Source organism: Manis javanica, chromosome 5 (genome assembly GCF_040802235.1).
Source record: "Manis javanica isolate MJ-LG chromosome 5, MJ_LKY, whole genome shotgun sequence".
Taxonomy (NCBI): domain Eukaryota; kingdom Metazoa; phylum Chordata; class Mammalia; order Pholidota; family Manidae; genus Manis; species Manis javanica.
Genome location: NC_133160.1, coordinates 1,652,167 through 1,678,069, shown reverse-complemented (window position 1 = coordinate 1,678,069; position 25,903 = coordinate 1,652,167). Strand labels below are relative to the sequence as shown.

The window sequence follows — 25,903 nt, the reverse complement described above, 5'->3', positions numbered from 1 at the left end:
ATCCCCAGGGACACAAACATGCTCCACTACCCCACCATTAAGAAGCCCACCCATAACCCACCCACGGCCCCTTCCCACCCAGCCTTCTCCAAGGTCATGACACTCCAGCCAGTAACTGCGGGGCCCTGGCAGCCCTGTCCATGCCCCTAGCTGGCTGCGTGACCTTGGCTTCCCGGCAGCCGCTCCCCCAGCTTTCCTCATCCTCTCTGGTATCCTGGCCACACCTACCACCCCACCCCATGGCACCCCCAGGAGATTCTGCAGCCACACTCCCCAGCCATAGGCGCCACTCGCAGAGCACAGTGGGACTCCCCACCACAGCCCTTGGGCAGCCCTGCACTAATGCTGGAACTGGGGTCCCGCTCCACCTCCCCTCCCCTCACATCCAGTCAACGCCAGGACTGTGCCTGCACTCAAACCAGTCCCCACCTCGGAACATAGCTTTATTTATTCCTGTTCACTTATGTTTGCATTTTTACTGAGATTTTTTTCAGTGCAGTAAAACTGTGTGCATATTCATAGTGTGCAATTTGAAAAGTCTTGGCACTTGTATGTACCTATGAAACCATTGCCAGCACCAAAATCACAGACTTCCCAGCACCAGGAAGCTTCCCAGTGCCCCGGGAAGGCCACTTCAGTTCTTGGACCACCTGGCTCCTCCCCATCCTGCCCTAAGTGAGGGCTGTTCTCAGGCCCCTCCACCCCTCACCACCCAGACTCCGAGGGGCTGGGCGGCCCAAAGGTCCACCCCAGCCCACCACCCAGTGGTTTGCAGTGTGAACAGGCCAGGCTCCCCACTCACCTGCAGCCAGACAATCAGGATTTTCTAGTTCTTAGCTTTTGTAAGAGGCTCTGAATGTTTCTGCACATGTTCTGCACGGACAAATCTCAGTTCCTGGGTTAGGACCTAGGAGCGCACTGGCAGGGTGCAGGCACATGCCACTTCTGGAGGAACGACCCACGGGTCGCCCCTTGCCGCCAGGGCCCGCGCCCCTCCTCCCAGCATGCGCAAGGCCAAGGGTCCCACACACGGAGCCGTGCTAACGGTGCTCCGCCTTCACTTCCAGACAAGCACGTGCGGTTGATACCCGCCTCCTCAGACACGCCAGCAGGAGAAAGCCCCACTCGACCCCCTCCGCTCCCGCCTCCCGCCCCCCCTGCCTGGCCTGGGGGTGGGCTCCTGGCCATTTCTCCCAGCCTGAGCCCTGTCTGACCTCCTCTGGGGACTGCGCCTTGCCCACATCCTCCCGCCCCTGAAAAGGCACCCTGCATGTGACAGGTGCTCGTTGGCCCTTGCTGAATAAATAAATACATTTTAGAGGGGGAAAAAAATACTTGCATGCCAATTTTTCTCAAAAATACAGAAGTTCTGACAATTTGGACTTGAAGCCTGATGAAGCAGCCTGAACAGGCAACTAGATTTGTTTGAAACTAGGAGTGTGACCTGTCTCCCTGGCAAGTCTCTCAAGAAAACTAGGTAAGTTCCCCTGGGCTGGTCTTTCTGGGCGAGCATGCGCTGGGTGCAGCCCAGAGAGTCCAGAAGAGAGGCTGCCAGCCTGCCGCTAGGACAGGAGGATCTAGAGAGGCTGCCTATGGATTGGGGTCTGACTGCGTAAGCTGCATTGCGAGAACACGTGCTGGCTCTGTGCGCAGGTGCCCTGCAGCCTCCACGGCTGGGCAGGGCTGGGCAGGGAGTAGGCCAGTGTCTGGAGGGCAGGGCTGGGGGAGGCTGGGTGGACTCTTGTTTCTTTTTTTCTCTTTTTAAATAAAATGTACATTTAGAGACCACAGTCTGATAGAAACTAGTTAACAATTAACTAGTTAAGCAGTGACTGTGGGTAATCACAAGATTTGTAGTAGTAAAATTCCAACGAAAGGTCACAAGCTGTCACCTACCTGAGACATCCACATGCCTGCCCTCATTTGGCACCAGGTCACTAGGCCCAGGGTTGCTTCGGCCTTGCCCTCAAGCTTTGTCAAGGTACACTTTACATATGGCAAAATGCACGATCTTACCCATCAGCCTAACATTTTACATTTGAACACGCCTGTGTGGCCACTACCCCATCAAGACAGATCATCTCCATCAGCCCAGAGGGGCCTGGCGCCCCTCCGGCCGGTGACCCCACTGGGACTCCTGTCACCCCGGGTTCTGCCTGCTTTTTGGGCCAGGGGGGCAAGAGGGCATAGAGCTACGTGCCCGCCTTCTGTCAGCATAGCTCTCCAAGATTCTCCACGTCACGAGGGCATGGGCAGTTCGTTCCTCTGTACCGGGTGGTATTCCGTTAAAACACAAACTGCAGTTTGTATCCATCACCTCCCGATGGACACGTGGGTCATTTCCATTCTGTTTCATCAATGAATATGGCCCCAGGGAACATTTCTGTGCCACCTCTTGGGTGGCAAGGGCACCCACTTCCCTTGAGTGGATCCACAGGAGGGAGGGCCTGTTGGGTCAGAGGGTACATGTATGTTTATTACAAAGGGTGAAACTGTTGCACCATGTCACACATTGGCCAGCGGTATGTGAGAGCTCCAGACACCGCACGGCCCCCACCACTCAATGCTGCCAGTCAGCACGAGCCCACGTGGAGGTGTCAGTGCGAGCCCACCACGGCTCAGGCTGCATTTTTCTGATGACCAGTAAGGACGGGCACCTTTTCATTTCCTTATTGGCCGGCCACTTTGAAATTACTTATAAAACACCTGTGAAGTGTCTTGCACGTGTTAGGGAGAATTCTTCACGTGTTTGGGCGTCCTGTCTGGTGTACACTCTGCAAGTATTTCTCCAAGTCTGTGCTGCTCCTTCTGCTCCCAGAAGGATGTCTTTTGATGCACATACGTTCTTACTTTGAAGTCCAATTCGCTGATTTTTTCTTTATGGTTTGTGCCTTCTATGTCCTTAGAGAAATTACTGCCCATTCCGAGGCCATGAAGATCTCTAATTTTTCTTGTAGAAGCTTTTTATTTTTAGCGCCCATTTTCAGGCCTAGAATCTATCTCAAGTTAACCTGTGTGTAATGTGAAGAAAGGGTCACGGTTCACTTCCTCACATAGGGCACCCAGATACACCAGAACCTTCCTTTCTTCACTGTACTAATGTCCTTGTCCAAAAATCTGGTGGCCACGACAAACAGATGATTTCTGGACTCTATCCTGTTCCCTGGCCATGTCCATCCTCAGGCCGATGCCATGAGGTCCTGATCACTGTGGATTTACAGTAAGTCTTGAAATCTGGGGGTGTAAATACTCCAATTTCATTCTAGATTGTTTTGGCTATTCTAAGTCCTCTGCAGTTTCATATAAACGTCTGCAATCAGACCGTCAGCCTCTATGGCGATCCCACAGGGCCATGGGGTGGGACAGCACAGAGTCAGTTCGGGCAGAACTGCCATCTTCACAGCATTGAGTCCACCCCACAAAAAGGGCGTATTTTTCCACTTGGGTCTTCAGAGTCGAGACGTCAAAATGAGGTCACTGGTTGGGCCCTAATCCAATAGGACTGGTATCCTACAAAAAGGTGAAATTTAGACACAAAAGCAGACATGCACACAGAGAAAATGCCACATAAAGGTGAGCAAACATCCAAAATCGCAAACCCTAAGGTCGGTGGGGAGGGGGTGCAGCTAGAGCACATTCTCCCTAGCGAAGCTCAAAGGGAACCGACCCTGCCAGCCCTCACCTCAGACCCTGGCCGCCAGGACCAAGACAAGAAGCCTGTTAAGCGGCCCTGTCTGCAGTGCCTGGCTCGGGGGCCCAGAAGCCACACTGAGAGCAATGCTTTCCAGGCTGACTTGTCAGTGACCCATAGACAGCTGGAGACCCATCCAACCAGTCAAACTCAAGTTCAACTGGCCGAGAACGGGCCAGCCAGCTACAGAGCTCGAAAGGTAGGCGGCGTGCGGGGGTGAATTCAGGCTCTGAGCGGCTGACGTGGCTCTCGGGAGGGGCAGCTCATGGAAGTCAGCCTGCCACACTAGGGACATGGATGAGGCAAGGCCCCCAGAAGCCCCACGTTTCTCCTTCTTCTCCTTCACTGTGGGTCCACATCAGGGCCAGGGCTGTGCCAGCTTCCATGCCACACCTGCCAGGGTGCCTGTGTTTGTGTGTGTGGACCCCCAGGGCCAACCTGGGGCCTTACCTGGCCTCACCCTGCTGTGACCCAGCTCATCTGCACACACAGGAGCCCGGGCCTCCACAGAGCACCAGTCTGTCTGTGCCCCAGGCGGGCAGCCCCAGTAGCACAGGGCAGGCGGTGGCCCTGGTCATGAGAGCACACAAGGCAACAGCTCGGCTCTGGCGCTCAGACAGGACGTGCACCTGGTCTCATTCGTGGCGTGGAGTCTGTCCGTGGAGGGGAAGCCATTTCTACCGGACCCGCTGGACCTGGACACTGACTCTAACAAGTGGCTCATAACCAAACACCTGCGCAGAGCCAGAGCTGAGCCCCTGGCAGCAGAAACTACAACTAGAAAACTGGGAAAAACAGGCAAAACAAATACAGATAAATTTGTTTTTAATAAAGGAGTTAATTTTCTTTCAATCCTATATAAAACAATAGCAATTAAAAACTTCATTTCTGAAAGTAAAATATTTACATATGAACAAGTAACTGTGCAAAATTTACATGAAAAAATGGAAAGACAGGGATTTCCTAAAAGACAAAATAAAAGGTGTAACAGTTTTCAGGTGTTGATAAAAAATACTGCTCAGCATTCAGTTGACTCACCCGAATTCGAGTCTAACGAGAGCAACTCACACGGGGAGAGCCAGATATTTACAGTCGTAAAAGTACTATCAATAGACAATTTAATACAATAACCTCTGAAAATATAAAGAACCAATTAGTATATTTGTAATAAAAAAATAGGTACAAAGAAGGGGCTTTGCTCTGGACATCTGTAAAGTTGGCCCACAGCTTGCATACAGTCTCTTAGCAAAATAATTATAGTTTACATAGCCATTTTTATGTTATGTGCCAAAAATTATGTACAATTACTGACAAAATACACCAACCATTTTTCAACACTTGATTCACACTGAGAAACAGTCTTTTGATGATTCTTCTCAACTTTGATTTTATTTCATCTAAGTTTTCACTTTTAGCTAAAAAACACAGTGCAAGTAAAATAGATTTATGCTGAAAAGGTTTTCATTTCTTGTAACTTTACAGCTTTACAAACTACAGCAAATAAAATGCACGTGTACAGATGGAGACAGACATTCAGGAGGAGCCCCGCGGCGGGGCCCTCCCACGCAGAAAAGTGATTTAACTCCGAGGCCAGCTGTGTGCCCCTCGAGAACTCTGAACGGAGGGCAGGGGACAGGGAAGAAGATAAATAGTCTAAAAAATCAGTTTGCTTTGCCAACTGACTAATACAAAAATAAAATAAATGAAATGAGGTCACTGCTGGAGAGACACACCTATGCAAGTAAGTTGGGTTGAACTTAAACCAAATGCGCAAATAATGTAGAAACCGCTAGGAGGCGACAGAGGGCAGCTAATTATTTGCTAAACGATTCCATCAGTTTTTATATATGGCTTGTTTGGCAAGAAGGCCACTCAATCAAAGATGAGTTAAGATTTAATTGTCCTTTAAGAGTGCCCACAGGCCCCTGTGTTCTCTGTTACAGAAACGCGTTTTCTTCCGCACTGAAGAGTTGACTTAGAAACAGGAATATAAAACTGCTCCATTGTAAAGAGGTGGCTGTTTTTTAAACAATATCCCATTTGCTTGTTACAAAAAGGCGTAATCTGCAAATATATAAAAACGTCCCCAGGCGTCTCCATCAAAGATGCCACGCCCTGTGCTACTTAAGGAATGCTTTGTAGAGCAACAGTGAATGGCTTGTCTCACGCTCATTTTCTAAGCAAAATATGAGGTCCCTGAGGTTGACCCGCGTGATCCTTTGTCGCGTGAACTGTCGGGGGGTTCCGACGCCGGAGCTGCCTGGGACCGCTGAGCCGGGGCCTAACCCCTGTGATGAAAGAAGACAGCTGGGTTAGTGGTGCGCAGAGGACCCGCTGCACCTGCAAGGAGGGAGTGGGGCCAGGTGCTGCCCTGGGACGGCATGCTGGGGGCAGCTCAAGTCTCCCCTACAGGTGTCCCAGGGAACCGTGACGATGGAGGAAGCCAGGCTTGGGACAGGGCCTCCCCCACAGGCCTACGCCATGAGCTGCTCCCTCACGGGGCGGAGGTGAGAGAAGGGGACACAGACCCATGCTCCAGGACTGGCGCTATCGGGCACACGCCCGAGAACACTAGGCCCACAACTCCCCACGGAGCTCAGACTCTGGCCCCTGGGATATAAGGAAGGAGGAGGTGGCAGCTCCTGCCCCAGGAGGATGGCAGAAAGGTTCCAGGGCTGGTAGCTGGTGTCCCCAACCACCAAGTGTCCAGGGAGCTCAGGTTGGGGGCTGATGCCACACTGGGGACAGCTGTGTCATCCCCACTTCGCTGACAAATGCACATTCCCAAGGCCGCAAGATCTCAGTTCCTAGACAGGGTGGGCGGGCAGCTGGTTGGGTGCCAACTCCACAGTGACCAGGATTATCTGTGGCCAAGAGGGGACTCCCTGCTCCCAGGCCAGTCTGAGCGAGATGCTGCTGTCCTTGGACTGACAGCAGTGATTCGGCCCAGGGCTGCCGGACCGCTGCTGTTTCTGAGTCTCTGACACCTGCTCACAGAGACGGAGATGCTGAGGCGGAGATGCTGGAAGCGCCACGTGGCCACTTAGCAGCAGTATCCTGTGGTTTCAAGCACATCACCGGCTCCATCGACACTCGGAGGTGCAAACCACACACCTCCCACTGCACGGCTCGCGTTTTTCCATTAGGAATGATCACCAAGTGTCTGTTTTCTGACGGTTAAAGTTGCTCAGTATATTTCAAGCGCAAAACTTAATGGTATTTTTACAACATTTCCTCAAACTTTAAGACGGTGGGAGAAATGGACTCTATGACCTTGGGAAGAGCCCAGCCGCCCCCAGGCCACAGTGCTGCAGAGCAGCCAGCAGGGAGCAGGTGAGGACCCTCGGGCGCCCGGTCCCTCCCCCGTGGAGCCCCTCGGGCACCTCAGGCTGCAGGCGTGTCTTCAGCCTTTCCTTCCCTTTCCTTCCCTTTCCCACCCCTTCCCACACCCTTGACCTCCAGGGTCCCCCCTGCAGACCTGTCCCTCCGGTGGCCCCTTTTCCTTGTTTTAAAGAACTGCTTAGGTTTCCCTGGAGCTGTTCTGAGTCTCTGTAACAGCCCTAAAGGAGTGTCTCATGTAAGAGACGACAACAGTGTGATGAAAATAAGCGGTTCGGAGGGCCAAGGAGGAAAAGGGAAGTCAGCCTCCGCCACCCGGCGCAGCGGGGGCACTGCGGTCTGCCTGGGGGCCTGCTGGTACCACCCCAACACCACTGGAGCCTGGCAGGCCAAGGTGGGACGGGACCGTGGGTGTGGTCAGAGCAGGGTGGGGGCCTCTGGAAAAAGACCCCTGCAAAAACTCCATATTAAACAATTCAGCAAAATCAAAGTCACATTAATTCTCTAAAGTAAAATATCAAAGTAGGAGTATAAGCATTCTTTAGTAAAGATTAGTTAAAACTAAAAAGCCAGGAGTGACCTAGCCTGGAATGTTTGAACATCCCCCACATAAGAAAAGACAGCAGCACAGCCCGTGTCTTCATTGTGTCAATTAAATGAGGCTATTGTAGGATTTACTTTAGCCGCTAAAAGGCCCAGTTTATCTTTAACTTTACTCAGATGCTGTTTTCCTCCTCCAGCCCTAATCAAGTCAGTAACTCAGCTCACCGTGAAGGCAAGGCAAGCAGCCCTGACTGATTCGCTCCCAAACCAAGAAGCTGCTACTCTGAGAAAGGATCAGAGCAGTAAATTTCTTATGTTAACTCTGCAAAATAGTCTGGAAAACTGATAAGAAACTTAGTGTCTCTTTAAAGATAAACATTTAGAGACCACATCTGGTGGGTCTGCACCCCTAGCTCTTTGTCTCTCAATCCCCCATAAACCCCCTCAGACAGCGCACCGCCTGGGCTCTCCTGTCCCCTCCGGGCTCGCGCCAGAAGCTCCGTCTGTCCTCTCACTGTCTCTCTCAATAAGTCTCCCTGCCTCTCCCACCTTGACTGTTTGCTAAGTCCATCCTTCGACTCAGCAAACAAGAACCCCGGCATCAAAGGAAGAGGCCAGTTACTGGAAAGAAAGCTGGGGAGGGAGTGGGGCCTCTCCTACCCGCTCCCACCTGGCCACACCCGACCTTGGAGCCCATGAGACAGGAGGGGACAGGAGCGTGTCACTCAGAGACCCAAAGGCACCACCTGAGTAACAGACAGGGCCCCCACCACCACCTCCACTGGGCCACCTGTGAACAGTTCCAGCCAAAACCAGTGGGACAAGGGGGAGGCAGTCTCTTCAGGTGCAGAATGCAAAGGGTGCTGAAGGTCAAAAGTCAAGATAATGTTTTAATTCACTATCTTTTTAGAAATCAGAACTAATGCCAAACCTTCCTGATGGGCAGATGGGGTGCCCGGGGTGGGCAGCACAGCCCCAGCTCCATCCATCAGGCTCTGCAGGGCCACACTGCCACACGTTAACCAGAGGCCATGAGGCCTCCCAGCTCAAAATTGGTCAACTCAGTACTCAAATTACTTGTAATTACATGCTGGCTTTTCCATTCCCTCCCAGTCGGGGGGTGAGCATTCACTGTCTTCCCTCGGGTTCTCTGTGGGCATCCTGGCTACCGAAGGGGGTCCGAGGAATCCAGTGCCCCGCCTGCAGGGGGCAGCCCGTCTGCTTTTGGAGCCCGTGTGGGACACCGAGGAAGAGGCCCCAGACCCGAGCAGGGAAGCTCTGCACACTGCAGCCCACCGTCCCCAGCAGTGACCTGGGGTAACAGAAAACCCCCGAGGGCAAGTGCAGTATCGGCCTGGGAGGCAGTGAGCACCACCAACGGCCTCACCGGCGCACACACTCCATCCAAGGGGCTGCTGTGTTCCACTTCCTACTCACACGCACTGGGGACGGACACAGAGGGACCTCGGACTTTGCACTGGCATCTGCCGAGCACAAGATTCCTACTCTGAAATGGTGATGGGAAGGCCCATCTGCCCTGTCCAGAGACAAGCTGCTGAAGGATTAGTAGAAGGAGGCTATTTCTTTTGAAGGCAATCTTTCCATTGTCAAAAATACCACCGTCAATCTGACAGGCAGCAAACACTCACATAAAAACCAAATGGAGAAAATCATTTTCTGCCCAAATCCCTCCTGGCTCATAGGGTCGCTCCGTGCGTAGTCCACGGCTGGCACCCCCAGCAGGAGGCCCCTGCAATGTTCGCGGAGCAGAAGCTCCCGTGGGCCTCCACGCTTCCGTGAGTACCACGAATGGCTGAGAAGCTCACCTGGAGCCATCAGCACCTCAGGGACTCAAGGTCCAGGCCTCATCCACGCCACTCTGTTCCTGCCCACAAGCACCTGGGAGCGCAGTGCAGTGGCTCTTGGGTGAGGGGCGCCCCAATCTTCTCCAGTGTCCCAGTGTCCAGCTGGGCAATGACAGGAGCCGGCAGTTCCAGCAGCATTGGACAGCACAGGCTCTGACCGGCCAGCTCTGAGCCCCTTCAGACGGCATCACTCCCAGACCTGTTTACACCCCAGCTCGCGTCCTTGCCACCCAGGGGCACAGGCGATCAGAAGCCATCCTCAAGAACGGCAGCAGTGACAAAGACGCTCAGGAGGTCGGCTCAGGAGAATGGAGACAACATGGCTGCCTAGCCTAGTCTCCCAACGACCCCACTTTCTCCCCCAAAACAACCCAGAAGGGAAACACAAACCCAAATGAGGTCTCTCCACCTGCGTAAGGTGGAGACAGGAGTGCCCAGACTTCAGAAGGACCAGGGAGAGGAGAGCAAGCGCCCTGAGCAGGGGTCCCTGTTCCCCAAGAAAGCCGGGGCTAGCACTACAGAAGGACACTGCCTCGAGGCTGGCCCAGCAGTGAGCACCCTACACCAGCACCAGGCACCCAGAGCCAGAGCACAGACCTGGGGAGAGACAGCTGGGAAGGGGAGCCTTGAAACGCACAGCCTCCAAGAGAAGCTCTCCAAAAATTGGGTGGAGAGGGGCAGCGAGTGAAGAGGAAGGTCCCCACCCCCAGAGGACACACGCGCCCCCCGCCCCGCCCCAACCAAGCCAGACGCGACCTGCCGGGCCGCCTACACCCAGCAGTGCTGTCAGAAGAGGGCGCTTCGGACCACACGTCTTGTAAAACACCAAACACCACTAAGAGCAACTAGAGATCAGCAAGGTCATAAACAACCACTGCAAAAGAATCAGAAAGTGAAATTCCACAATCAAAGACAAATTCAGTCTGGAAACTGTACACCACTTCCAGCAACAAGAAGTTACAAGCATTTGACGATATGAAAATCACCGTAAATCAAAACCCCCAAAAGAAGGAAAGAAACAGATTAAATAACAGAAAGAAATGAAAGTTGACTGAATATGCAAAAAAAAAATGAGAAGACAAAATCATCTCAGGAATGAATGAATGAATTTCCAGGTGTCTCGGGGAGAAAACTCAAATGAAAATGTAGTAAGCTGGATAAAGGCAGGGTAACAAGAAAACAAGACCGGAAAAAAGAGAAAGGGTCAGGAAAAGCCAGGGGACATGGGGGACAAGCAAAGAGGGGCTCAGACTGTGTTACCACAGCCCCTGAAGAAGAAAAGCAGGACTAACACGCTATAATCCAGGAAAACTTACGAGAAATAGAAAAGACCACGATCTACATGCTGAAGGGCCCACTGGGTACCTGGGGAAATTGACCCATAAAAATCTGTTCTGATGTATCCTCATAAAACTATTAGTTTTCAAAGATAAAGACAAAGCTTACAGGTGAAAAGAGAGAACATATTATAAAGGCATGAGAATTAACCTGGCATCAGCCTTTTCAAAACCAACACATGAAGCACAGCAACCATAGGACAGAATTTAAAGTCACATAAAACATGAAACAAGGATTTTACACCCAAACTGTCCTCCGTATCAAAGCCAAAGAAAAACTATTTACAACACACAAAACGTCAGGGGATTCTGTACCCCGAAGGCCTTCCAGCAGGCTCTGCCACAGGGCGGGGTCATCCACACAACGAAATAAAGGCAGGTGGACATGAGCGCCTGTGATACATAAATGGGCACCCGATCCTAACGCAGGCGAGGAGGAAGAGGGCGACGACTAAGAACAGAGCCCATATATTCTAACAAAGAAGTGACATGATGAAAGGAGACAAGGGCCCAGGAAAGGAGAACGCAGGCCAGGCTCACAGGAAAGTGTGTGGTCAGGAGATGGGGCTGAACAAGACCAACACAAACTAATAAGCTGGACAGGAACCATTCGGTAAAACCAGGGATGAAAGACATTTTAAAAGGTTTAAGCAAAAAAGTAACCACTAGAATATAATTTATAAACCTTCCTAAATGAAAACAAAATTTTAATTAAAAAGAACAGAGAATACTCATATAGGAAGGAACACACACCAAATATAAAAAATACACTTAATTCTAAAATATTATGGTAGAGAAAAGACCAAGTATGTTGGTAATAATAAATGTGAAAGGCTTAACTTACGTATTAAAAGAAAAAGGTTTTCAGCTCAGCTCAGAAAACAAGAAGTGCTATATATGAGAGACACGCCTGAAACACAGTGAATCCACAGGCTAAAATGAAGGGGGGAACAGAGGTGCTCCAGGATGATGGGAGCAGAGCGCAGGGGAAGTGATCCTGATTTAGGACAGAGCAAAACAAGCCCATGAGGCAAAGATGGATATATTTAATGCTAAATGTTCCAATCCACAGTGAAAGCATAACACTCATGGATATTTATGTGCCAAATAACATGGGAACCCTCACTACAAGGCACAAACTGCAGGAGATGCACACAGGTCGATTCAGGATGGCACAGAAGGCCTTAGGACACGCACCCAGCACAAAACACACCAAGAGGACAAAGCACGGGGAAGACTGATGGGCATGACCGACAAGGTACGTCTTGTGGAAGTCAATATGCCTTGTTCTCAAGCATACTCACCCAACTGATCACCCATATCACCCATCACATTGGCAAAGTTAAAAGCTATGACAACACGTTCTGCTGGTCAGACCCTCTCCCCTCACAGCCAGGATTTGGAATACAAATGAGCACAATCTTCCAGGGTCGGGAAGGGAAGGCGATGCCTAACAAAGCCACCTCCGCACCTCCGTCACCCCTGACAACACAAAGACGCTGGTGCACAGGGCCACCCGCTACAGCACGGCTTGCGCACAGGAAGAAAGTCCAAGTAAGATGTAGCACATGACTGAATGAAGCCCCACGCCGCCACGGAAAAGAATGAGGCGGTTGCTCTGAAATGATGTAAAGTGCGTTCCAGAATATATTCAGTGAGAACAGCATATTGCGTAATGTTCTGTGCCGGCTTACAGCACCCTCCGAGGAAGACAGAGATGAGAGAAAATACCCACCTGTGTACTGAGTGCAAGAGGGTCACACATGCCCCGCAAACATGCACACACACACAGGGTACACATGCCTCCATGTGCACGCAAATGCTCAGGGTAAACGTGCCCAATGTGCACACACGCAAGGTACACGTGCCTCCACATTCACACTCAGGGTACATGTGCCTCCACATGCATGCACACTTGGGGTATACATGCACCCACAAATGTTTCCACGGGCACACCTGCCCCACAAATGTGCACACACACGGCACATTCTGAGTGGTGATGTGCCAGTGCAGGCTCATTGGTAGGAGTGTGGACAGCGGGCCAGTGTGCATGTGTGGGGCGGGTGCATGGGAGACTATGCCCCCACCCCCACAATTTTGCTGTGAACCTAAAACTGCTCTAAAAAATAAATTTTATTATTTAAAAAAATACTGAAAAACAAAATCAAATAAGGCTTTCAGTTAATAGCACCACACCAATGACTGACACTGGTAAGGCTGGTAAGGAATTTATAGAAACTGTCTACTCTTTGTAACTTTTCTGTGTGTCTAAAATTGGTTAAAAATAAAAAGTGTTTCTAAAAAAGACATATACCAAGGAAGTAATCCTTAATTAAAAGTAGAAAAAATAAACAAATTGAGCATTATCTCTGATGAAGGAAGACATATGAAGAACTTTAAAAGCCATGGACTTTGTGTTAATCATTACATAAATAACGCTCAAATATCCTGCTAAAGTTCAAAATTAGGCAAAAACCAACAACATATGGAAGCTCTCCCCAAACTCATCTTTGGTGATACACTCTTCCCCCAGTTTCACCAGTTCTCTCTCTGTGCTGCTGCCCCCACCACCACCCCCGTGGGAAGCATGCACTCGTTTTCTGTTCTTTGGACATGACTGCATGTTCTAACACCTAAGTCAGACGTTCATCGATACTGCGTTTCCGATCTATCCTCCCCTCATAGCTCAGGGACCCCAGCAGCCAAAGTGGCCAGAAAAGCGCTTATTGTTGAGCAGAAGAAGCAAATCCACTGAGAAGAAAGGGAACCAGGTTTCCCACTGAGACAGGACTCAGGAGAGAGGAAAGGGAGGCCGGGAAGAACACAGGGGTGTGCCAGGCTAGAACCTGCGTGTTTGCACCACAGGGCCACGCGAAACCACGCACACACACTCCCTGTGCTCTGCCTGCCGAGGAGACATCAGCAAACACCATTCTCAGATCCTGATCTCTAAGCACCATCCTCCCCCGAAAGGAACCAGGGCTCCTGGGGCAGGCAGGGTGTGTAGGGCACCAGGACACCTCCTGTGCCAGCACGAATGCAACATGAAAGGAATAAGGGCAACGTTTCAAAAGGATATAGAAGCCAGCTCAAGGGAGCTTCCACCGACCCGATCTGGAAACAACAGGAGTGCTGACTACAAACCACTGAACATAACGGGGACCCACGAGTCCAGACCACTGTGAGGAAGGACGGAAGGGCGGGTGAGGGAGAAGGAAGGGCTCCTCTTCACAGCAGAAGGCAACTAATCAGCACGGAAGGTGCAGCAGAAACAGACGACCATCACTACACCTGTCCCGTGGGCGTCGTGAATGGCCAGAGGCGGGGTCTGGTGAGGGACTGAGGACCTGCACACTCCTGGGCACTCCTACTAAGTACCCACAATGCCAAGGGAGGGACGGTGACTGTGCAGTGGACAACTTAACCAGCTGATCAAGGCTGAGCCTGGGCTGTGAGAAGGCCAACACCGCAAGCCCCGCCATGGCGAGCTGTGCAGCAGCCCCCATGGAGACTGAGGCACTTCTGCCCAAATCAGGCAGGCCGAGGGGGGATCATCCACAACCTCAATGCCTCCAGAAAGGGAGATTTCGAAGGAGCTAACGTGGCAGGCTCTCTGGATGTCACAGATGCCTGGACGAAGAGAAACACATGCTGCCAGGACACTTGCTGAAAGGTGACCGGGCCTGAGGACAGCCTAGTGGCAGTGTTGGCACCAAACTGCCTGACCGGGAGCGGTGTGCAGGCTGTGTGAGCACCGAGTCACAGGATACCACATCAGAAAGAGATGGTATAGAGTACACAAACACACCTACACAGGCGTGAGCACATGTGTGTACAGAGGGATGAATCAAATGCACTAAAATGTTCAGAACTGAGAAACTGAAACTAGTTCTTGGTATTATTCCTGCAAGTTTTCCATAGGCTTGAAACTACTTTCAATTAGAAGAAAAGCATTTTGAAAAAAGCTAATTGGCATACTCTGGGCAGACAGCAATGGGGAGAGCAGTCTTTTCATCTTCCCAAAGGCCCGTCTAAAACACACGCACAGCACCAGGACAGCAGAACCAAGAGCTGGAGGACGACACTCAGAACAACATGGGCCAGAAGGGCGTCGCGGAGCGGTGCGAGTCACATCAGGGAAAGGCTGCCGGGCCCAAAAACCCCCCAGGAGCCAGGCGCCTGATGCAGAGAGGCCACTTCCTCTGCGGGCAGCAGCTGGGCCTGGGGGGGTGAGGGTGCTCGCCGCTCAGCCACAGCCTAGCCCCTGGGAACTCTCCCCAGCCCCGCGAGGGCTCCCCATTGGCACGGGGGCTCCTGAGGAGGGCCTGCGAGGGCTGGAATCAGGTGCGGCAGGAGAGGGGCGACGCAGGCAAAGGAGAGGGGGACCGAAGAGCCGCGAAATCTCAAAAAGCGTATCGGCACGTTTTTATCACCACACAGAAACCACGCAAGAGGAGTCAGTGCAGCCAGCAAGTGCCTCACACCGCACCTCTCTCGACCGCTGAAGAAACTGAATCCACATAAAAGTGAGCGACAGAAGAGCATCAAGGCCAAATCCCACGCGCGCGAGAGCAGGAGGAGCGGCCGCGTTCCCAGACAGCGAGAAACACCAAAGGGCGGAGGCAAAGCGGGGCACCGCCACCCTGTTCCTTTTCAAGACAAGGGGGACATTACGAAAACGACTGATGACATCAAGGAACAATGTAAGCCAGGATTAGCCAACTAAGAAACGGGGTGACAAAGTGAAGAAAAATCACAAATCAAATAAAACCTTTTCTTGACAAAGTCAAGAAAAATTAGTAATAAAAGAAAAGCTCACTGGGGAAACAAATACTAAACTGAAAGTGAATACACACAGCTGGTGATGCCTGGAAAAGGTAAGACTGGGTGAAGAGCAACAGCTTCTAGAAAGAAGGGTTCAGGAGGAAGTGAGAAACACTGGCAGCAGGTCGAGAAGACAGCACGTGATGACAGGAATCACTGAGGAGGAAAACAGACTTTAAAATCTCACTAAAGAAAATGTTCCTGAATAAGACAATATTTGAAACTGCATGTTGAGAGAGCACAGCATATACCTGGGAGCCACCCAGAATAACCAAGTCCTGGTTGGTTTATATTTAACCAAAAAACCAAGGAAAAGTAAAGGCTATAAAGAAAAGAACTCTTTGGGCATCTCTAGGCAAAAAGAACATGATACACAAGAGAAATAAAATCAGCTTATCATCATACTTTCATAGTCATACTTCAAGCCACAAAGAAATACACGTAGTGACACATTTACGACCCTCAAGGAAAGAAAATGCAAGTCAAGGATTTTATAGCTGTCAAAACTGACCTTCACATATAAAGGGCACAGAGTGCTGTCAACATGCAAGAACTTGGAAAAGGTTGTCCCATGAACCTTTCCAAAAGAATCTGGTAGAGAATGAGATTCAGAAAACCAAAACAACTAAGCAGACATCAACTCAACGACCAGTCATTAGTACTAGGTACACAGTTACTCCGGAACTAAGATTAAAAGAGGCCCCCCTGAGGGAAGGTTAAGAATACATAACAGCTATCTAATGCACTACTTCTGAGCCAAGCACAACATGCGTGCATGACATGACAGAACTCACGGGAGGCCAGCCTGCCTGGCAGCGAGACCCTGCTCACACTCCCGGCATCCAGCTGAGATGCCACAGGGTCTTCCCCGAAGGGCAAGGACCACACCCTAACAGGCCTAACACCAGCCTGGGCTGGGGGAGTCCTGCGGCCACTGGGCTTCTGGAACATGGTGGGCTTTCCACAGTCGCCTACTGACAGCAAAGTGAGAAACAAAGCGCACGGGTTGAAAGCAAGCGACCAACAGCTGAACCACCTGCCACAAGGATCACTCTCCAGAGGGAGAAGCCCAGTCTCTCAACATGGCACCGCGACATCCAGCAGTGGAGCAATGACGGCCAGGCATGAAAAGGAACAGGACAACGTGACCCCTCGGTTCAGGAGAAAAAGCAGTCCATAGACAGAACTGGAGATGGCCCAGGTGCCGGTCTTGACAAAGACACAGACGCAGCTTTTATAAACGGGTTCAGCAGGTGAGAGCAAACCTTGGTCTCAGCAAGTGGGCAGACAAGGAATCGCGGTGAAGAACTGGGAACCATAAAGAGGACGGAAATGAAAACCCTAAGACTGCAAAATACACCAACAAAGTACCCTCCTGGGCAGGTGTAACAGCTGACCACAGGGGACAGAGCCCATGGTGTCAGGGAGCCTGGAGACGGGCCAGCAGTCTGAGGACAGAGAGAAGAAGATCTCAGGAAATAAACACAGTCTCAGACACCCACAGGGCAGCACAAAAAGGTCTAACAAACGGCAAATTGGGAGTCTCAGCTGAAAAAAGTTAAGACCGGAAAGGAAAAGAATTTTTGATGTAATAAAGGCCAAAATATCCCAGATTTGAGGAAAAACACTGACCTACTGATCTAGGATCCCAAAGAGGCTAAATATCAGGACAGCCAAGTCTAAACAGAACAGAGACCTACTTTTAAAAATTAAGATGATCATCCCAGAAAGCCAGAAAAGGAAGACATTTTACATGGAGGAAACAAGGATAAAAATTACCTAGGTGGGACCCCAGAAAACAATGGAACCACAGCTGTAAGGAGAAAAAGGGTCACACTCACAGCTGTTTACCAAGTTAAAAGAGTAAGTGTTTCATAATTCTGAAAAACACATTGGGAAACCACCTGTCTTTTTTTTGTGATCAGAAAAGGAATTTCGTTGGAAATATGAAAGAGTCCGACAATCAGAGGTTTCAAGGAATAGAGGAAAAAGTGTTAAGGCTGGCTAATTTGGTTCACTGATCCCTTTTAGTCTGTCATCCTGAAAATGAAATGATATATATATCTGGATTTCCTGGCTTATTCAAGAGTGTAAGAGAAATTAAACCTTAAATTTAAAAAAAAATTGAAAGAAATAAACTGTCAACCCGGAATTTTATATTCAGGGAAAATATCATTCAAAACTGAAGCAGAAATACAACTATTTTCAAGTAAACAAAAGCTGAGAATCCATTCCCAGCAGACTGCACCACAGAAAGTGCTGAACGCTGTCCTCTGAGCCACAGGCCCCAGGACCGTGCTGCTGACGGAGGCCGGGGCCTCAAGAAAGGCAAACAGGTAAACAGAAATGACCGGCTCCTCTTTCTTCCTGTAATTTTCATTAAAAAAACTGACAGTTTAAAGCAAAAATACCAATACTTTAAGGTTGGGTTTGTTTATAGCTCTACGGAAAGATAAGACAACAAACAAAACAAGAAACTAACAAAATCTAGACAAACATAAACAGTTATAACTCCCCTTCTTCATGCTAGGAATTTTCCACTGCCCTTTGGGCGGGCCTCACGTCCACTGCTCAGGAGGAACAGCTACTTCGACAGCCATTCTCCAACAGTTAGAATCTCAGATTCTTTCCAAAGTCTTCCTTACGGAGAGAACTTTTAGTTCATGTGATACCACAAAGCTGCTTTGAATCTGAAGGATCAAGCGTCAAGCAGATACCCCCAAGGGCATGGGTAGAGTCCGTGGGAAAGCCAGTTCTCCTACATGGGTCTGACCCCTGTGCCAGGGCTGAGAGAGGCCCCCCAAGTCCCTTCTGGCCTCGGTCCCCCATCACACTACTGCACCTCTGCTCCTGATCCCGGCCCCGGAGAGTCCACCTTCCTCTTCTTTCTGGGCCCGATCGCGGCGAGGGCTGTGAGGTTGGCATCACGTTGCCTCATTTGTGCCAGTTCTTGTTGCTGCATCTTTGTTTTGAAAAGGAAACAAGGACTGTAATTTCACGCACATGCTTTCTGCTTGTGTAACAGTAACAGAGACCCCAAAGAGTTTTCTGATATTTTCTAAATTAAAATTTCTTCAGTTTTGACTTTTTTCTTAAATAGTAAGCATATTCTACAATCAGAAAAATAATAAAGCAATAGATGTTCATTGCAAAAAGCTCAGAAAATATGAACAAAATTTTAAAGTATAGAGACTAAATTCATCCAATGAGAAATCACCATTACATTTAAACGTAGGATGCAAACTGGTTGCCCTAGAAAACATCTCTGCAAACATTTTAAATAGCTACATAAATGCGTGTTGTATAGAAAAACCGTCACCTTAAGTTTTCTCTCTTTTGTTGGACGTTTGAGTTGAATATGGACTTATTTTCAAGTGCAGAGTAAAGACACTATGACTGAACAGCTCACCTCTTTTGCCTTTTGTTTCAACCTTAATTGTTCTGGATCTTCTTGTCTGGATCGAGACTATTTTTCAAAGAAGTAAAAGATAAAAATAAGTTATCACCTAAATTTCTATCATCTAAACAAATGTTAGATCCATGATATGATATAATAACATCAAGGTCATATGACACAATGCGTGTTAAATTTTAAAAATTCGTATTTACAGCCAAAAGATTAAAATTTAGCTTGCACCTCATGGAAAAAAACAAACATTATTCTTAAGAAACATCCATCCTATCTGGATAAAAAAACTAATAAGATGTGGTCTTTGACACGTCTACCAGCGCAAGCATCTGCTCTGGTCCCAGGACAAGGCTGCAGGGCTCCAGGCTCAGTCCAGGGGCTGCCCGAGGGCTCCCCAGCCGCTCAGCTCCTAACCATGTGCATCCCGTCCCCCTCGAGGCTGGCCACGCACACCGCCCTGGCCTCTCAGAAACCCCAAGCGCGCCGTGAGTCCCGGGACAGACAGATGGGAACCGCAAGCACTTGCCTTTGCTGCTCGCATTAAGATTTCTCTTTCCTGCTCATCTTTCCTCTGCTTTTCTATTTGATCAAGCTGTTCAAAAAATTTGAGCTGAGCCCGGACATCACTTGCCTGCTCGTATCTGTCGTCATCCTACAGAAAAGGTAGAATTAGCATCTGTCATAAACTTGGGAACCCAGCTCGACAGCCCGCATAGCACCCCCCTTGCCCTCGGCCGGCTCCTCGTCCTGCCACGCAGAGCCAAGCCCTCTCACCTGCAGACCATTCTGTATCTGAAGTGCTCGCACATTAACACACAGAGAAAGAAGTCTCAGGTGAGTTACCTTGGGGCTCACGGGGGAGTTTACATTTTACACACTCTGGTATTGCTTGACTTTTTAAGTAACATCTAATTTTTTTTTATAGCAACATAGCTATTTTCAAAGCAAAATGGCCACATGCTTTTATCTTAACCGCTGCTCTGAAGCCATCGCCTGGCAAGCAGGGCCCACTACCAGCTGCTGCGCAGCCCTCACGACTCGCGGCGGAGACAGGTCCTGCTCCGAAGGCAGGTTCTGCTGCAGGCGGCCTGCACTCTGGTTTGGGTGACTCTCCACAGAGCAAAACAGGGCAGCGCTCTGAGTCACAGGAGCATGAGTGGCCGGGGTCCCCTGGGCCTGCAGGCTCAGCGAGGGCCACAGTGTTGGGGACCGGAGGGTGCAATGCAGCAGAAAACTCCGTGGCCCCTGAGCTGGAGCAAGGCCTTCGCCTCAGACCAGCCAAGCTGACCCCCCAGTGCACCCCACACGGGCCCCGGGGCAGAGCACCCAACACCGTGAGGCAGAAAGAGGTGGGTCTTCGATGGGATGTCACCTCACACCACTTAGAATGGCCACTGTCCAAAAGGTAAGAAACAACAAGTGCTGGCAAGGATTCGGAGAAAAGGGAGCCCTCCTACACTGCTGGTGGGAATGCACATCGGTGTGACCACTGTGGAAAGCAGTATGGAGGTTTCTCAAAAAACTAAAAGTAAAGATATCATTCAATCAAGTAATTCCACTCCTAAGAAGTTATCTAAAGAAAACAAATCCCTGATCCGAAAAGATATGTGCACCCCTGTTTATTGCTGCATTATTTACAATAGCCAAGATACAGAAGCAACCAAAGTGTCTGTCAATAGATGAACAGATAAAGATGTGGTACATTTACACAATGGAATATTATTCAGCCGTTAAAAGAAAATAAATCCTGCCATGTGCAGCACATGGATGGATCTAGAGGATGTTATGTCCAGTGAAATAAGCCAGGCAGAGAAAGACAAATACCATAAGATTCCACTTATTTGTGGAGTATAACAACCAAGCAAAACAGCGAGTAGACTCACAGACACTGAGAAGTGACTGGTGGTCACCGAGCAGGGACGGATAAAGAACACAAAAACTTGGAATCGCAATAGAAGTTGATGACAGGGACTGTTGAACCACTGTGATGTACATTTGGAACCAACATAAGATTGTATATTAATGATACTTTAAAAAAAAAAAGTTTCCGGCATGAAGGTAAAAGGTATTGAGTTCTTATCCCAGCTCTGCCATTCGAAAAGCTGTTACTTTGAGCAATTCCCTTGACTGCTTTCTCATTTATAAAATGGAAATGACAAAATTTTAAATGAACTTAACTATATACAGTTAAAAAAAAATGTGGGTCTTCACAAATTTACTTCTGCAGAAAATTCAGAACAAGTTCACCCAACAGTCGCTGCCCTGTGCGTGGTGTGGGAAGGAGGCTTCCAGGCAGCGCCAGGCCGGGAACCCGCAGCAGGAGGCCTGCTCAGGAGAGCAGCGCATTACCTTGTAAGAGAAGTTCTTCTGCTGAGCTGTTTCTGATATTTTCTCTACAAGGTTCTGTAGCCTCTGTTGCGTGGCATGGGACACATAACTCACTACATCCGGATGGAGCTCCGTTATGCCGTGTTTTTTACCTGCAGGAGAGACAATATTTGACAATCACTTAACCTCTTTCTTTCCTCATCACATCACCATTTTTCTCTTTGCCACCAATTATTGCTTTATGCAACCTAAGGGCAGCCCACAGAGGCCCATGGGCTGGCAGAAGGTGGCCGATACCCCTCAAGCACCTGAGAACCAGCGCCGTAATCCTGTGGGAGGACGACACGGCATATGCCATGACAGGGCACAAGCCACATTCGCCGGGAGCCACGCGCTCGGGGCAACACTGCAGGGCACCCCAAGCCTGCCAGCAGCCCCTGATGGCCCAGGAACAGCAGGGAACACAACCTACCTATTTCTAGTATTCTTCTCTGCAAAGGCGCTGGGAGGAGGAAGGTTTCATCTTTACAGGACCGTGTCAGGGTGCCCACCAACTCAGAGTTTGTGGCTAATATTCTCGCACTTTCTTCTGACAGGTTTACCCCCGCCATCGAGGCGACATCATTAATGTCATCGTCGTCCCTTTGTGAAAGAACAGAACCTCTGACTGCAAGAGGAACGTACAGGAGGCGTTCAGGGTCCTGCCTTGGGGGCGGAAAGCACAGCTGAGGTCTGCAGCGGGCATGTGCCCCACCAGCCCCCTCTGCACAGGCTCCGCACTCAGCGAGGAAGCCAGCGGTCTCCTCTCCAAGCGACTGCTCTTTCAAAGGAAGAATGTGCGGAGCTAAGCCCAGCGTGAGTCTCTGCACACGGAGGTCAACGCTAAGTTCAGAGGGAGCAAAACCCAACCACACTCTACTTGCTGCTCCAAGGAGGCATTCCAAGTGAAACCTTTTCTAAAAAATCAGAGCATGATTCATTTTTAAAACAATCGCAAACTCTCAGAAAAGCTAGAGTGCAGTATAAAGAACCTCCGTCTCCCTGCCCACCCCACCCCTCACCATGCGCCCTGCAGACATGCATCCTGGGCAGCACCAGGGGTCACAGCCGTGCCCAGGCCCCCCCGAGTCTGGCTGCCCATCCCAACAGTGTCCAGCTCAGCACCCCCCCCCGCTGCGACCCTGTCTCCCCGGCCTCTCCCTGACACTGAGAGGCCACAGGCCCACTGGTTTGCAGTGCGTCCTCGTGTCCATCCGGCTGACGTCCCTCATGAGAAGTTGTGACACATGTCTCAGCAGGAACTTCACCCAAGTCCTGCAGCCTTGCTCGCTGCCACCCACAGGGCCTGGGTCTCGTTGGTCCCTGAGTGACGTGCACCCCAAGCCTGGCCTCAGATCCCTGCCTGGCTTCCCCACCATCAGGGCACCTTCAGTGGACACAGCAAGGGTTTCCCACCTGTGGTCATTGAAATCATCTCCCACACAGAGGCCACCAGCCTGCATGACCGTGTCTAGCCCTAAGCAGCCCACAGGGTCCATGCCAGTTCCCTCTGTGTATTTCTCACTCCTTCCCCGACAGGAGGACCCTGGGCCCCCAGCAGCCTTCCTCCACTTTTCTCATCTACAGAGGACTTATCTCCTACGTCCAGCCCTCTCCTGCCCCTCTCCCATGTAGACGCCCTTCCCACCCCACCAGGTGCTGGCTCTCTCTCCGTACCAGGTGATCCAGGCACACCACCCTCCCCACCCTGCTTGGGCACTGACCCTGGCTTGGTGACGACAGCCCTGCTCCACCCAAAGGGACGGCTTTAGGGACCGAGTGTGCCAGAGGGAAGGTCCCATGACAGCCTCCTGAGCTTGCGCCCCACCCACTGCCTGATGGCAGTCGCGATCAGTGACACACACCCCCACACACAACCCCTCACCCACACGGCACTCAGCCTGGCCGCCCACCAGGAGCCCAAAGTGCGGCATTTCTCAACATCTGAGGCAGAAACAAGGGTGAGCCACACTGCCTCCGTCAGGCCGTGCTGCACCTACACCACCGTGATGCTGCCCACCGACCCCGTTAGTCCACACACAGCGTCGGAGGCCCACCATCCTGCAGCTGTGGCAAACCACGCTGGCCTACCTCTGGGGGAAGACGCGCACAAGACGGTCAAAGCTAAGCGTGGGGTGAACACAGGCAGGCCTGGCCAGGGGACAGAGCCTAGCACTGCTGCCCCCTCCGCAGCCCCACCGCTCCACATGGGCCTTACCGAAAAGAGCCTCCCCCCTGCTCCTTGAGCTTGTTCTTCTGCACAGCAGCTGCTTGGGCCGAGATGGCAGAAAGGGCTTTGGTTCCAGGTAGTGCAGCGGGCTTCACCACGGGGACTGCAGGACGAGAGAGGGACATACGCGCCTTGAACGGGGCCGTGCTGAGGCCCCAGGCCATGCTAGAGGGGCCACCTGCTCTGCGGTTTGATGGCCGCGGAAGGACTGTCCCCCCTCACCCGCTCTGGTGGAGGCCATACAAGCTGGACTGCTAACCCTAAGTCACACAGAAAGACACCCGGAAATCACACTGATGGGGCCCAGGCCCCACAGCACCGTGAACGCGATCAGTGCCGCTGACCCTACACTTAAAGTGGTTAAAATGGTCAGCTTCGTGATGTGCATTTCTCCACATAAAAAGAAAATGGGAGACAGGACAGTGCGGAGAGCGGCCCTGGGACCCACAGGCGTGCAGCCCTCACCTGGCTGCAGCTGGTTCAGCTGAATCTGCTGCGGCGCGGTGAGCACGATGCGGCTGTGAGGCTGCCGCAGGGCGACCATGGGCGTCTGCGTCAACGTCACCTGCGGGGGGCGGATCAGCGCCCCTGGCTTGGGCGGCTGCTGGATCACCTGAGGCAGAGCACACAGACGTGTCGGCCCCGCGAGGCCACTGGCCAGGGCGGGGTCACAGCCCAGCCAGTACGGAGGGCCGACAGGGTCTGAGGTCCGGTGCTGAGCTCCGGGTCCAGAGCAGAATGTGAACAGTGCTGACAACGGTGGCCTGGAGCTACAGGTCATTTTTTTCTTCCTCCAAACTGTCTCTAAGAAGCTAGGGGGAAGAGGGATTGACTTCTTGAGTTCTGCCCTGAACTTGGCCCTCTAAGAAGGGCCACTCCTGTCCCCAGGCATAGCCCACCTGCACTCTCCACCCCCAGCCTGAGCCCTGAGGCCGAGCTCTGGGGAGCGCCCCTGGGGCGGAGTCTGCCCCCCATGTTCCTGCCGGTGGCCTGCTCTTTGGCTCCTGCCAGCTGGACCACACTCACCCCCCCGCCTCTGCTCACAGCGCTACCGGCCTTCCTTCACTGCCGGCCTCCTCCTGGAGTCCAGCCCAGCTCTCCCACCTGGGACGACAGCTGACAGTGGGGCTCCCTGTGCTAGGGGCCCAGAGACACCAAGATCCCTCTGAAGCCACACAGCTACCGTCACACTGCCTCCCCGAGAGCCTCTGAGGCCAGATGCTTCTGACTTTTGCGAAGGAGACCTGGTGGGCACAGCTGACATCATGGGACGCTCAAGGGGGTGGGTAGTGCCCAGTGCGCCAACTCTCTCTGCAACAAAACCAGTGGGACCCGCACTGCCCTGGAGGCGTGAGGGCCGGACTGGCCCCAGGCGGCTCCCTGGGGAGAAGCCTCTGTCTGTGTCTCCACAGGGTTCCGGAAGGCAGGGAGAGGCTCGGACTACGATGGGACTCATGCCGCTGCCTACACTTGTGCGCACAGCAAGCCCGAGAGGAGCCAGGAAGCAGGACGCCGACATGGCCCTGCCAGTCGAGACAGCCTTGTCCATAAACCAAAGGACACTTATGATGAAACGGCCATGCTCCCAGGCCCCAGCTTCCAGAAAAACTGACTACCCATCAAGTTCCTCAAGAGCTCTCCTTCTGTGGGTATCAGTCCAGTGACCATGGTACGGGCCGCTTCTGAACTCACATCGTGCGTGTCACAGCAGGGCTCGGCACTGACCCCAGCCCCGCGAACGCAGGCACGCGGACACTCTCCCGGCCGCCAGCCTGCTTCACTCACCACCATCCAGGCAAACGCTGAGCAGACCTTGACCGTGGAGGGCACGCTCCAACAGGCTCTGATCTGCCCCGGTTAATGTCTGAGAGCCCACATAAAATACACTCCACAACTACTGCGCGACAAGGGAAACTGCACTGTTTCACTTACGTTTCAACTGCCTTTAAGGCAACAAAATCCCTTTGAAACTAGAAAAAGGCCACCTACCTCTGCACTTTGCAAACCCAACCTGCCTACAGGAGCACATCCGAGATGTGCTCTTCCAGCTGTGGGGCTCGGACAAGTGTGCCCAGTCGCATAGGAGCGAACACTCAGCAGCCTGCAGCGCTCTCCGAGAAGTCGCCACGGCCCCACCGCGGCTGCAGAGCTGCGTCTGCACCTGACCCCTGGCCTAGCGCGCCAACACCAAGTACATGCCTGAGCCGTATCTGCTGTGTTGCTCCTGTCAAGCATGACACCAGCTGAAAGATCCACTACAAGCACAGCACGCTCAGCAAGCCAGGAATATCCCCAAAC

At 51.5% G+C, this 25,903-nt stretch overlaps 1 protein-coding gene across 4 annotated transcripts in view; it reads right to left on the bottom strand.

Moving 5' to 3' along the window:
• Positions 1-4,499: 4,499 nt before the first annotated feature.
• The window catches only part of TAF4 (TATA-box binding protein associated factor 4), a 65,529-nt gene continuing 44,125 nt past the window's right edge, over positions 4,500-25,903 (bottom strand). For 3 of the 4 annotated variants that reach the window (XM_073236382.1, XM_073236380.1, XM_073236381.1), the window contains 8 exons: positions 24,071-24,218; positions 23,594-23,708; positions 21,809-21,978; positions 21,358-21,488; positions 19,535-19,660; positions 19,009-19,065; positions 18,442-18,561; positions 4,500-5,979 (listed from right to left, as the gene is read on the bottom strand). In XM_073236382.1, coding sequence (XP_073092483.1) covers positions 5,812-5,979; positions 18,442-18,561; positions 19,009-19,065; positions 19,535-19,660; positions 21,358-21,488; positions 21,809-21,978; positions 23,594-23,708; positions 24,071-24,218 — 1,035 coding nt within the window. In that variant the 3' untranslated portion in view covers positions 4,500-5,811. Of the gene's footprint in view, positions 5,980-18,441; positions 18,562-19,008; positions 19,066-19,534; positions 19,661-21,357; positions 21,489-21,805; positions 21,979-23,593; positions 23,709-24,070; positions 24,219-25,903 lie in introns of those variants that run through there. The other variant, XR_012131216.1, reaches the window with a different exon arrangement.